Source organism: Dermochelys coriacea, chromosome 3, assembly GCF_009764565.3.
Source record: "Dermochelys coriacea isolate rDerCor1 chromosome 3, rDerCor1.pri.v4, whole genome shotgun sequence".
Taxonomy (NCBI): domain Eukaryota; kingdom Metazoa; phylum Chordata; order Testudines; family Dermochelyidae; genus Dermochelys; species Dermochelys coriacea.
In genome coordinates this window covers 158,706,527-158,719,997 of record NC_050070.1, presented here as the reverse complement: position 1 = coordinate 158,719,997, position 13,471 = coordinate 158,706,527, and the positions used below count along the sequence as shown (strand labels likewise).

Genomic DNA, 13,471 nt, shown 5'->3' with positions numbered 1-13,471 from the left:
AGTGGATAGTGGACCTTGTGATTGTATGTGTTACTTGTCCATGGCTTCATGTGTTCCTATGAGCTCTAAACGTAAAACAAGCACAGGTAACTCTGTTGAATCCCTCTGTAGCTGCCAGAGCTGAACCCATGGATGTTGTAATACAACAACTAAATTCGCTTTAAATAAAAAAATAGGCTACAAAGGGAAGAGCAGCCAGGTCATGCCTCCGGGAGCGTGCCTAGGGAGGCTTCCCATGCTCATCTGCAGGCAGAATCAGCTAGAGTTGATCCTCTAGCATTTAGAAAGGCCAGGAGCAGGCAGAGGCCAATCAGAATCCAGCAGGCTAGAAAAAAAGGTCTGGCTGCTTTGATAAGTTTCTGGATGAAACAAGGATTGGAAAGGCAGGCTCTCCCTGCCTTAACCCAAGTAACCCTTTCCTGGCTTTGGGTCTGTATGAAGGATTGGTGTTTATATTATGGACTTCAATGGTCAGTGGCTATTTTGAGTTAAGATTTACTTTCTTTTCTCTAACCTCAGAAGGCATCTGGACTGAAACCTCATCTGGCTGGAGGGCTAAGCCACAGAGGCAGCAGAACTGTACAGAACCAGGACCCATGGGAGTGCTGGAAAGGAAGAGTCCCTGAAACTCTGCATCCTGACACGAGGAGGGCCTTCTGCTGGTGAGTGAGTGCACCCTATAATCGCACTATACATACAATCAGTAATAGTAATCGCCTAAAGAATTGAATGCTTAATTCACTGCACTTGCTAGATCCACAGGATTAACCAGTCAGACTGCAAAAAACCTTCCACAATTTTTTTGGTTTTAGACTCAGTTTGTTTCAAACTCCCCTCTGCCCTCTGTAAGGAATTGCGAGTGTGTGGGAAATGTGAACTCGTAAAATTAACCCACTTCTGAGTTATGAGTGGACAAAAGGACACTTTTTACCAGTCAGAAGCTGGTTACACTTTCAATGCCCTACAAAAATAGTGTGGCCACTAACCAATTTGCTTCTGACACTCAAACTTCTCTTATAGCCTGAGGTTAAACATGTGGGTTTTTATACCAAAGGGATGCCTTTTGTTGTTGTTAAAGTTAGAGGGGGATGGTTGTGTGGTTAAACCACTGATATGGGACTTAGGAATTCCTTGTCTTGCCACAGGATTCATGTGTGGCCTTTGGCAAGTCATTTGAGCCCAGGTCCTCAAAGGGATTTAGGCACATAACTTCCACTGACTGCAAGTTAGCTGCAGTCAGTGGGAGTTAGATCCCTAAATACCTTTGAGGGGCTGGGCTTGTTGTGTTAATTGGGCCTACAAATTTATCCTAATTGTAAGCTCAACTGTAAGAAGTGAGTGAAAGTTCATGGATGTCACAATAGCCTATCACAACAAATGTTGATGGAAACAATTACAAAAGTGAGGCTGAATGGTACAGACAAAAAGGCCTACGGATATAACTCAAGCACTATGTTAAGACTGTGACTAGTAAACAAAAGGAGTAGAGGACCAGAAAGCAATGAACCAAAATGGGGGTGTGGGAGATTGAGTAATTGGTGGACAAAATAATGAAGGGATGGGCTATTCTACCTTTCACACCCTTTCGGGATCCTCAAAGAAAGGGATGTTAGGAAAAAACTGGCTGCTGGAGTGAGCTTCACCATCATGGCCACAATCTCCTGGGACTCCAGGCCTTCATCATCTTGATCCTGAGAGATACCCTGACCAGACCAGGCCAGAGAGGTAGCATCGCCACCTCCATCAGCTCTGGCTGAAACCCAAACACCACCTCGGATGTGAGACTTTCTCTTTTCCCCTACCCCCCAAATGTGTCCTTTCCCCTCCCTACCTTATCTTATCTCTTCCATATCTCTGCCATTTTTCTTTCTGTTTAATAAGAGCCTGGTTTAGATGGCCAAGACCGCATGTTTTGCAACACTACTATAAGCTTGTGATGTGAAGGAGGCAGCTAAAAGCAATGCCCTAAACAACTTGATGCTTGTATAAATTCACCGGATCTCAGATTAGCTGATAAAATTGTATGCTGTGTCTGTTTTTCTGGCACTGAGGTTGCAAGTGAGAGTCAACACCAGAGACAGAAGCTTCATGTTCTACCTTTGCTGTTCTTTCTCTTCTCCTTTTGTGTATGTTTGTCTTCTAGAAAATGGGGGTGGGGCATTAACAGGAACAATGACAGTTCCAGACTGTGTCAACTAATTTTCCTCTTTTCTCAAAAAATGAGTTAATCCCATCTAAGAGACTGTCAATCAGGTTTTTATTCCTTTTAAAACAGGGGTTCTCACACTGGGGGTCAGGACCCCTCAGGGGATCATGAGGTTATTACATGGGGGTCATGAGTTGTCAGCCTCAACCCCGAGCCCTGCTTTGCATCCAGCATTTATAATGGTATTAAATATATTAAAAAGTGATTTTAATTTATAAGGGGGAGGTCGCACTCAGAGGCTTGCTATGTGAAAGGGGTCACCAATACAAAGGTTTGAAACCACTGTTTTTAAAACTCTCTCCAGCTAAAGGGAACAGAGGATGTTTAAATGAAACCCTTATTTAATACTTCACATTTCAAATGCTTTAACTGTTTTCTCTTCTTTTCTGTATCTGTATCTTTATCCCATACCTCGTTTAAAACTGTTTAAATGTTGAACAGCGGCTGGATCATGATAACAGCGTTGACTTCTTGGGCCCATTTGTTCCATCTAAATTCATACAACAGTCAGCATCCTTGGGTGGGATTTTCAAAAACACCTAAGAGACTTAGGGGAACAAGTTCCATGTGCTCCTAAATCATTTTGGAGCTTTTGAAAATGTCTTCTTTTATGCCTGAGTTCCCCACTTGTAAAATGGGGATAAGAGCACTGCCCTGCATCAACGGGGTGACTGGAGGATAAGTACATTAATGTTTGTGTGGTACACAGATACTACAGTGATGAGGTCCAGAGCTATATAGATGGATAAAGTAGACAGAGAAAAAATAAGCCTTATAATGAAAAGTTGGACAGAGCAAAAATATGACTTATAATGAAAAGCTGGTTGCACCCTTACCTCTGGGCATCGCCCTAAAATATTCAATGCAGAGCCTGGCATTACTTAAGCAACATGTGATTTACACATTAAATTGTCAGTGTTCTTTGAACATAGAAAGAACATCTTGCATTAGGGAAAAAAAGGATTAGGAAACTGAAATATGCTTGATCATTAAATTAGTACTCTACATGTTTATAGGTTTCAGAGTAGCAGCTGTATTAGTCTGTATCTGCAAAAAGAAAAGGAGGACTTGTGGCACCTTAGAGACTAACAAATTTATTGAGCATAAGCTTTCGTGAGCTACAGCTTACTTCATCGGATGCATTCAATGTATTTTCCACTGAAAATGAAGTGAGCTGTAGCTCACGAAAGCTTATGCTCAAATAAATTTATTCGTCTCTAAGGTGCCACAAGTACTCCTTTTCTTTTTACATGTTTATAGTAATTTTAAGATTGCACTAATACATTTCCTTTGGTTATGACTTGTTACTTGCAATATTACAAACCAATTTTAAAACATTACACTGAATTCGAGGTTGATCCTTTATTACATTAGGATATTGTATTTGTATGTGACCACACAGATATATCGACCAAGGTAACAATTGCCTGGAAAAAGAATTGCATCGAGGGGAAAAAAATATTGTGGCCCATCTAACACTACCATGCAGCAGAATAAGGGATACAAGGAAACTGGTCTCCACAGTGCTTTCAGCACCCATTCAGAATGATGCACATGCATTAACTGCAAATTTAGACCAGGCCAAGCAGTGTTCAGCCCCATTCCACGAAACCAGCTTGAACAAGTCTTCAAAGTTCTGAAATGAGGCTGAACGCTGTTTGCCCTGGGCTACACTGGCGCTTACACAATGGGCTGCTCACTGATGAGCTGCCAAAATCTTAACAACCGGTTCCCTCCTCATCCCACGAGGGGGTCATGACCCACCCTTGCCCCCCGGGACTCCTGCCTCATCCAAACCCCTGCATTCCTTGATGTCCCACCACCCTGGAACCCCTGCCCGATCCACTCCCCTCCCCTGTCCCCTGACTGCCCCCAGAACCAGGCAGGAGGGTATCGTGGGCCACCATAGTGGGTGCCTACCCTGACCCTAAGAGCCAGAGGGACCTGCCAGGGCGAGGTGGGGAGTCCTGGCGTTGCTTACCTGGGGCAGCTCCCAGGAAGCATCTGGCAGGTCCCTCTGGCTCCTAGGGGCCGGGGAGCGAAGCTAGGGGGGAGCAGGGGGAGCAGCTGCTCTCCCCACAGATCACATCAAAAGTGTCACCTTAGACACCGACTCCGTGAGTGCTTCGGGGCTGGAGCCCCCATAGGGAAAATTTGATGGGTGCAGAGCACACACCGGCAGCTCCCTGCCCCGCGCCCGGCCCCAGCTCACCTCCGCTCCACCTCTGCCTCCTCTTCTGCCCCTGAACGCGCCGCCCTGTTCTGCTTCTTCGTGTCCCCCTCCCCCTCCCGGCTTTCCGCAAATCAGCTGTTCGCACGGGAAGCTGGAGTGGGCTGAGAAGCAAGCGGCGGCTTCGCACTCAGGTCCAGGGAGGCGGAGGTGACCTTGGGTGGGGAGATGTTCCCCTGCGCGCCCCCTGAGTTATCTGCTGTGGCGCGGGTGACCCTCCTTGTGCCCCCCCTGCCCCAGCTTACTTCCGCCTCCCTGGGCCTGAGCACGAAGCCGCCGCCTGCTTCTCATCCCGCTGGCTTCCTGAGCAAACAGCTGATTCACGGGAAGCTCGGGGGTGGAGGGGAGAAGCAGAGTGGGGCGGCATGTTCAGGGGAGGAGGCAGAGCAGAGGTGAGCTGGGGCTGGGTGCGGGGCAGGGAGCTGCCGCTAGGTGCTCTGCAGCCACCAAATTTTCCCAATGGGTGCTCCAGCCCCGGAACACCCATGAAGTCGGCGCCTAAGGTGCCTCTTTTGGCTGGTGATTAAATTTAGAAGCCTTTTTAGAACCCTTGCGGGACAACCAGTTCTAAAAGGGCTTGTAAATTTAACAACCAGTTCCAGTGAACCGGTACGAACTGGCTCCAGCTCACCCCTGGTGCTGCTGAGTCAATGCTGAACCCATTGCTGACACATATTGTCCTCAACTCTCCTACTGTGTAGCTGGGGAGGTAGATTGCAGAAAACAAACAAACAAGTGCTAGTAAAATAATGCATGCACTGGTGGTGGCTGCCCTGACAGTCTGCCAGGGAGTACTCAAAATGAGGCTGCTTCTGGGTGTGGTAGTTGGTTTCAGTTTCTTGGTTTCAGTTTTAAAATTGCTTGAGCTGGTGAGAGCAGTTTGGAAAACAGAGCTAAAAGTGGCTCTTTCCCAGGTATTTTAAAGATGCTAAAGGCAATTAATACTAATAAAACCGTTGCTTGGAAGTGACTGCCTATAAAGAAAGGAACTGAACAAAGGAAAAGTTACAGAAAGCAGAGGAGAGCAAATAAGATTAGTCACTACACTGTGACCATTTTTCTATTCTTCGGTTTTTGGAACTGTGTTGGCACCTACAGAGTAATTGGCATGGATCTAGAAATTAAGATGATGCATTAGGTAAAGAAATGCATAGCAGCACAAGTTTGCCATGCCTTGGTGGAGGGCTTTGTGGAATGCTCTGGAACAGCCACTGAGAAGCCAGGATTAAAGCTCAGGAGAATTGAAAGTTGCGTAACAGAGAAAGTGGGGAAAAAACAAAAACAAGGAACAGGAACACAAATTCGTTCCCAGAGAATTGATGGTTTCCTTGTCTTTTGCTGTCATGCCACATGCCAGATCTACATAAGGTAAGGATATAACAAACTAGTAAGACCAAGCACTTGGAGCCCAAAATTGGAACATTATGCCTAGCCCTTGATCCCTCAGAACGTTTAAACACTTGTGATTTTAAGCATGTGAGTTGCCCCATTGCCCTCTGTGTGGCTACTTACATGCTTAAAGTCACAGGTGCTTAAATGCACTGCTGGATTGGGCATAAGGACCTAGTTATCTGTAGTTCTTTAGAAGCATGCAGAGTGTGTGTGGTTTTTTTTTTTAAATGTTTATTTCCTTTCATGTGGAAAGCACTGGAGTGTTACAAATTGTAAGCAGAAAAATGATGAAATAATCTCACAGTAACTCTGCTAACTGATCTCTGTATATCCGGTGAAAATTAAGAGGAAGTCCTCACTGTTTTGACAGGAAAGTATCTTACAAAATTATTGATGCTGAGACTGGTTGTTGTTGGAAAGGGCAAGTATAAAAAAATCACAAGTGTTCTTGGTTCAGTGCAGTGATAAATGGTTGGAAAAACTACGTGGAGCTCAAAAGCAAAATGCTGTTAATTCTGTAAACTCTAATAGAGCCAGATTTTTGGGTGCATCAAGCACGGCCGTGTCTTTCGGAATGGAAATGCAGTTAAATAGCTTTTCAAATTAATCTATTGCTATATCAGTGGGGCAGGTCACTTTGTTCTTTCAACTTCTCTTGTTCTATCATTACTGCTGCAGAAGCACTAGCCACTTGCAGCTGGCATGCCTCTAGATCAGTTCTTATATAACTTGGGGGTGGAAATACGGTCAAACATTCCTAAGTCTGACACACATTGCGTGCCTTGATGCCAGTAGTGCTTACTTTCTTATGGTGTGTAGGCCTGCTCTGTGATCTCTAGAGTGAATTTGGGCAGTGCACAGGATGGCTTCAGAAAGGACAACTGATCAACTGATTTTCTTTGTGAACGGCAAAAAGGTAAGAGAAATTCCAACTTTTTATTCTCTTTGTTCTTGGTTCCTGGCTGTGTTAATTAGTCATTTTATCATATTCTCTTCCACTGAAGTTTTCTAACAGAGCAGCAGTAGCAGCAACAACAACCTTTAAAGGTTGGGATGTATCGTAAGAGCTCTATGGATAGAAATTCCATGCTTGAATAATAAAAGTATAGCAGTAGGAGTATACTATTGACCACCTGACCAGGATGGTGTCTGTGATTGTGAAATGCTCAGGGAGATTACAACGGCTACAAAAACAGAAAACCCAATAATAATGGGGGTTTCAACTATCCCCATATTGACTGGGTACATGTCACCTGGACAGGGTGCAGAGATAAAATTTCAATACACCATTAATGACTGCTTCTTGGAGCAGCTGGTCCTAGAACCCACAAGGGGAGAGACAATTCTAGATTTATTCCTAAATGGATTACAGGATCTGGTCCAAGAAGTAAACATAGCTAAACTGCTTGGTAATAGCAACCATATAATTAAATTTAACATCCTGGGGGGAGGGGAGGCGTGGCGGCGATTCCAATGAAACTCACCCACCACAGTAACATTAAACTTCAAAAAAGGAAACTACACAAAAATGAAGACACCATTAAATGGAAATTAAAAAAGAACAATATAATAGAGACTCAAACTAATTGTATAAAAAACCTGTAAGAGAACAAAAAATGCCACGATGGCTAAACAGCAAAGTAAAAGAGATGGTTAGAGGCAAAAATACATCCTTTAAAAATTGGAAGTCAAATCCTACTGAGGAAAATTAGAAAGAAGCATAAATTTTGACAAGTCAAATGTAAACATATAATTAGTTTGGCCACAAACAAACCTATTTGTAAAGCAAACTAGCAAAACACACAAAAACTAATAGCAAAAAATGTTTTAAGTACATCAGAAACAGGAAGCTTGCCAAACAATCAGTAGGGCTACTGGATGGTCAAGATGCTAAAAGCAGCATTCAAGGAATATAAGGCTGTTGCAGAGAAAACTAAATGAATTCTTTGCATCGGTCTTCACTGCAGAGGATATGAGAGAGGTTCCCATACCTGAGCCATTCTTTTTAGATGACAAATCTTATGAACAGTCCCAGATTGAGGTGTCAGTAGAGAGGAAGTTTTGGAACACCTTTCAAAGGTGGGTGGTGTGATTCCTGCACACAATGGAAGCCTTTGAACAGTGAATTCCGTTTTTCACAGCATCCCCTCACTCTGAGGAGGTTTAACGCTAACTAGGATTGTGGTCTGCATCCTGCAAGGCACTGAAACCAGTCAGGACTGCCACTCTACTGCATAGAATTTACCTATGTCCGTGTTTAATGTGGGGCAAACCGTGCCCCTCTTTTTATGGCCATTGATACCATGAGACCAGTGCAGTGCTACTGCCCAGAGACGAGCATGGTGGGAAGTCGTGTCGAGGTGTGCACTGCCTGTGCATTGTGGAGCACAGATCTATGGAGATTCCTTGCATGCTGCTCAAGAGTAGAGCAAGAGTTGGGGCTGGGCCAGAGAATCAGTACACTGATTCACTGGCCTTTCTTTCCCGTGGAGAGAACATGCTGTATGGTTTCTTGGTTCAGAGGCTGCTGTAGTGACTGTGCTGCTGTTCTGCATTCTGGGAGCAGGATTCCTACCATCCCAGTTTTCACCTAACAAGGCTGTGTGCTGTGGAGTTAATCAGCTTGGCCATGTGCTGTGCATGAGGGCAGAATATGACCCTATCCCAGCTAGAGATGGGACTGAGTTGTGAGTTTGATTCCCAATCTGGATTTGGATCCAAACTTTCCTAAGATTTCAGGGATGTTTGAAGTAAAGAGCTCTGGTTTGTATCTCTTACAAAGAGTGCGCTGAGCCATGATGTTTGGATCTGAGCCTACCCAATGTCTGAGGAGAGCAGAGGTTTGGTGCAGAGTGTTCTGGCAGACACCATTCTTTAGTTCTCTGGTTGGAAATAGGGGCTGAGCATGAGGCTGCTTATGCAAGTGTGTCAAGATCTAACAGCAGATGGAACGAGTCAGCAGAGAACTTGGTTGGTGGCAGTCCTCTTCCATTGCCTATTGGAACTGTAATTGTAAGGGACCAATCCTGAAATCAATGAGGATTATTTCATTTTGCACTGTGCAGGAGTATGGGTGTGAGGTACTCAGATCCTATTTGAAGGGTCGAGTACCTAAGCAGACAGACAGAATGAGTATTGGGATCCTATAAAGCAACACACTGCAACACATAAGTAAACATTATTTCCACCAAAAGAATTTAAAAGCCAATTAGAGACAATACAAATGAGCCTAACGAATAGCTGGAGGAAGACCCAAGGGAGGACAAAAAATAACAGTAATAAATTCATGTAGTTAGATTAACAGTGTTCACAGCAGTGTCATAAGGCAGGGCCAACAAGAGGGGCCTTGTTCTGATCGCACAGTAGTTTTACCCCGGGGGACTCTATTGAATGCAGTGAAGTCACTCCTAACTTACACAGGTGTGTGGTCTTATTCAAGCCCTAGGCTTGATCCCGAGTAGCACTGAGCACCCAAAACTCCCAGTAGGCCCAATATTCCTCCTGCTTACACAAGTTTTACAGTCAGGCAACGCCATTTACTACAATGGTGTTTGTGCTGCTTTACAACGATAGGAGTAAGTGTGGTGAGGGTGCCCAGCATGTTACATATTTGCTCCAATGATAAGAAGCCGCTTCCATTCCAAGGCCCCAACTTGGCAAAGATTTAATTTTTGTGGAACTTACGCACATGCTTCAGTTCTTTGTTGAATAACTGGTGTCTTAAGGCTTTGCTGAATCAGGGCCTAAGCCCATATTTTCAGCCATTTACAACTTCCCAAGTAGTGGCCATTTGGTGATGAGACTTCTTGTGTTTATTCTTGGTCCACAATTGCATATTTTTAGGAAAGTCTCAAGAAAACCTATTTGGCCATTTGGGGTTTATTGAAGCATGAAGAAAATTGTCCAGTGGCTTATTTTTTATGTCTGCATAGCTCAAAAAGAGCTTTGCTTGAAAGGGCTAGGCGGGGCATGTACAGAGACCACAAACAGGGATGTGGATTTTGCTGTGCTTGACAATAGTGTGATTTGAAAATAGTAATTCTCAGAAGGATCTGAAATAGGGAACTGCTTCTCATTACTGAAAGAACACATGAGATACCATTTACTGCAGATGGAATGGAGGCCACTAGCCATGGGAGGCGAGAGTGGCAGCCATGCAAGGGGATGCACTGCAGCCATGAATACTGCCCTCATGTTGGGAGAGGGGATTTTATGCCCCTACTCACCAGAGCAGTTCTCACACAAAGACTTGCAGCCTTTTACTTGGGGGGGTGTGTGTGTGTGTGTGTGTGTGTGTGTGTGTGTGTGTGTGTGTTTGTGGCGGGGGAGAAGCGGGTGAATTTCACCCGTTAGTTTCAGCAATTGCTTAGTGGGAGTGTGGGACAGAGCACACTGGAATATAAATGCCTTTTTGATTAAATTCTTACTTAAAAAAAAAACAAATCGAGGTCGTGAGACGCCAGCCCCTTCCTTGAGATTGTTGCAGTGAAGACTCTAGAATTAGAATCCCACAAAAGTCAGGAAATTCAGAGCCAGGTATGTTGGCGTATACATCCAGCTATTATAACTAGCATTGTGTGACAAAATAGGCTTGAGAGACCTGATTAGCTGTGGGAACCTGAACTCTGAAATTCTGGACTTTTGTGTGATTATAACTTAAATTTGGTCCCAGCATAACCCGAAAGGCTCAGCAGCATGTTAACGAAAATCTGACTTCGCAAGTATGTTTCTCTACTTTCCCAGATCATGTGCATAAACCAGGTTGATGTGTACCTTCACACTAATGCCATTACAATCTTTGCAACTTTGTCCTTGAAAGTAGCCAACATTACTGAGATATGTATGATAATCAGGGGTGAAAGTAACTTAATGGACTTACTGGTACAAAGGGCGGCCGGGATCTTGGGTAAGGAGGGGGGGGAATCTGGGCCCCCAGAAGGAGCAGGGCCTCTGGCAGAAGGGGCGGGGCTGGGGCCAGACTCCCCCAGCCATCCCTTTAGTGCTGCCTGGCCTACGCCCTGGGACTCAGGGGGCGATTTAAAGGGCTCGGGGCTCCGGGTGCTGGGGCAGTAGCGGTGGCTGGGAGCCCCTGGCCCTAAATCGCTGCCGGGAGCCCTGGGGTAGTGGCGGCGGCAGCTGGGAGCCCAGGACAGCTGCCCCTTTTGCCCCCTCCCCCCACCCTCATCAGTAGCCCTGCCAGTACAGTCGGCTGTGTACCAGCAGCCACTTTCTTACCGGTATCCCATACCGGCTTACTTTCACCTCTGATGGTAATCCCCACGCTTAATATACTTTCAAAGGAATGTTGCAAATACCTCTGTGATGCCAGTCACTTGAAAATATTATATTTGTAAAGATTTGAATAGTGATGAGTGCCAGTGTCCATTTGCCTGCAAATTATCTGATTTATAGTCACAAATACAGGAGCTGTATATGTAACCGCTTCCCAGCTACATTTTGCAGTAGCATTTTAATCAGCCAATTATAAAAATGTTTGTCTTATGGGGAAAAAAAGCTCAAAGTACAGAGAGTGGTAAATTATCTTATCTTGGGTGGGGGGGAAGGTTATAAAAGTGCTCTTTGCTTCAATCAGACTTTCAAAACTGAGAAGGATTATTTTAAATCAACTGTAACGACTGTACTTAGGACTCCTACATTGTAAGAGTCAAGAAGACATTATCACATCCTATTATGCAATTTTACTGGAAATGTGCCTTGGTACTCTGTTAATACTGACGAAGCAAAACAAACCCTGCAGGCCAGATACAAATACAGAACTTTGATTTCTGACCACAAAGGGAAGGTTCAAGTAAAACCAAGTTTTAAATCTAATAAAATCTAATCTAACAGTAAACAACAGTACTATCTATCAAGACTGAGTTGACTGAAATTGTGCAGATTAATGTTCCTCCACACCAAAAGCTGCCATTTCCAGGTTCAAGAGAGTTATTAATGTACAACTATTAATAAAACATTAAAAAAAGGTGCCAGGTAAGCTTCATGTCAAGTCAGAATCAGTGCTGAATCTTAGGTTGTATCACCAGATCCAACAAGAATTAAATAGCTTGTTACCTTAATAAATAACATCTAACAAGAATTAAACATTTTATTGTAATAAATAACTTTCTAAGGTCAGCATTTAGGTTTAAATAAGTATTAGTTAACTCAGTATTAGAGATGGGCATGAACCAAAATCCTGATCCAGGCAATCCTGAACTTTGGATCACTTAACATTTCTTTGCTCATATGAACCAAACCTCTGAACTTCTTGAGGGTCTCACATCACTAACAGAATTTGTTTACATACGACCAAACCTATTAGAACATGGTGTTTGGATCAGGGCTTCTGCAGGAGAGATGATGGACTAAACTCCAAGATGCCAAGTGCTTTGTCCCTCCTTAGTCTATGTCTACATTACAAAGTTAAGTCAACTTAAGTTACATTCATGTACAGCTACCGCTGTAATTAAACTGCTGCTGTATGTCCACGCTATGCTTCTTGTGTCAGCAGAGCAGTCCACAGTAGCAGCTCTTGTGTTGACACAGAGAGCAGTGCACCGTGGGTAGCTATCCTACAGTGCAACTGGCCAGAGGGTGTTTTGGGAAGGGATTTCAATGCCTCATGGGAGGAAGGGCAGAGTCACATGATGGTTTCTCAATCCCATTGTTCCATGGGCATCCTTTTAGGTTGCCAGCCACTTTTCAACCTGCAACTGAGCCGTCTCTGTCAGAAATGATGGATCTTGCACTGCTGTTCAGTTTTGTGCCATGTGTTATGAACACAAGTCTATAAGAGGAGCTCAATGGGGGGCTATTTGGCTGAGGGATGTCTTGAAGTAGCGTATTAACACGGAACCACAGTAATCTGTTGCTGTAGTGTGCTAAGCCTGACATTGTTTGTTTGCACCGTGCTATGAACCTTGTAAGATTGCTGTGTGTACCCGAAAAGTGACACATTTTAAATCACTTCTTAAAGTAGCACTCAGTAATGTGATCAAACGGACATTGCTGAACACTAACACAAGAAGCCCACAAGTGTGTGTGTGTGTGTGTGTGTGTGTGTGTGTGTTGAGGGAGTGTGTGTGAGAGAGATACAGTGTGCGTGTTGGGCAAGTGAGGCAGAAGCTGATGCACAGACAGGCGCTCCCCAGAACTCCCACCCCAGCTCAGTGGAGACAGGGTGAGGGGGACACCCCGACATCAGCCCCCTCCTCCCTCCCTGGCTCTGCACAGCAAAGCAGTCTCTCCTCCCTCCCCCAGCATCAGCCCACCCTGTCTGCCTGCTGCTGCAGTCCCACTGCCGGGGAGAGCAGGATTCCACGTTAATGTTTTGAATCTGTGATTACCTCCGAGTTCTCCCACAGCTTCCTCTGCCCACAAACCCAGGAGATCCACCCCCTCCCATGTAGTCCAGGCAGGAGTGTGTTTGCTGCCAGGGAGCCAGCACGCTCAGCTGGGCAGTAGCTATGTGAGCTCTCTGTGCTGAGCAATTTCAAAACTTCCTGGGCCTTTGAAAGGGGAGGGGCACGTGTCTGCGTAGTTGGCGGCAGGGCTGTGGAGTTCAGAACATTGAGCAGAGAAGTCATGGTGGGCATTGCAGGATATCTCCCGGAGCCCAGTTACGGTGATGTAAAGAATGCAGT

The 13,471-nt window shown here is 44.8% G+C and overlaps 1 protein-coding gene across 4 annotated transcripts in view; it reads left to right on the top strand.

Moving 5' to 3' along the window:
• The first annotated feature begins 519 nt into the window (after positions 1 to 519).
• XDH (xanthine dehydrogenase) overlaps positions 520 to 13,471 on the top strand; it is a 74,875-nt gene continuing 61,923 nt past the window's right edge. For 2 of the 4 annotated variants that reach the window (XM_043511657.1, XM_038395583.2), the window contains exons 1-2: positions 5,271 to 5,804; positions 6,648 to 6,744. In XM_043511657.1, coding sequence (XP_043367592.1) covers positions 6,691 to 6,744 — 54 coding nt within the window. In that variant the 5' untranslated portion in view covers positions 5,271 to 5,804; positions 6,648 to 6,690. Of the gene's footprint in view, positions 663 to 1,673; positions 1,779 to 5,270; positions 5,805 to 6,647; positions 6,745 to 13,471 lie in introns of those variants that run through there. The other 2 variants (XM_043511656.1, XM_043511658.1) reach the window with 2 other exon arrangements.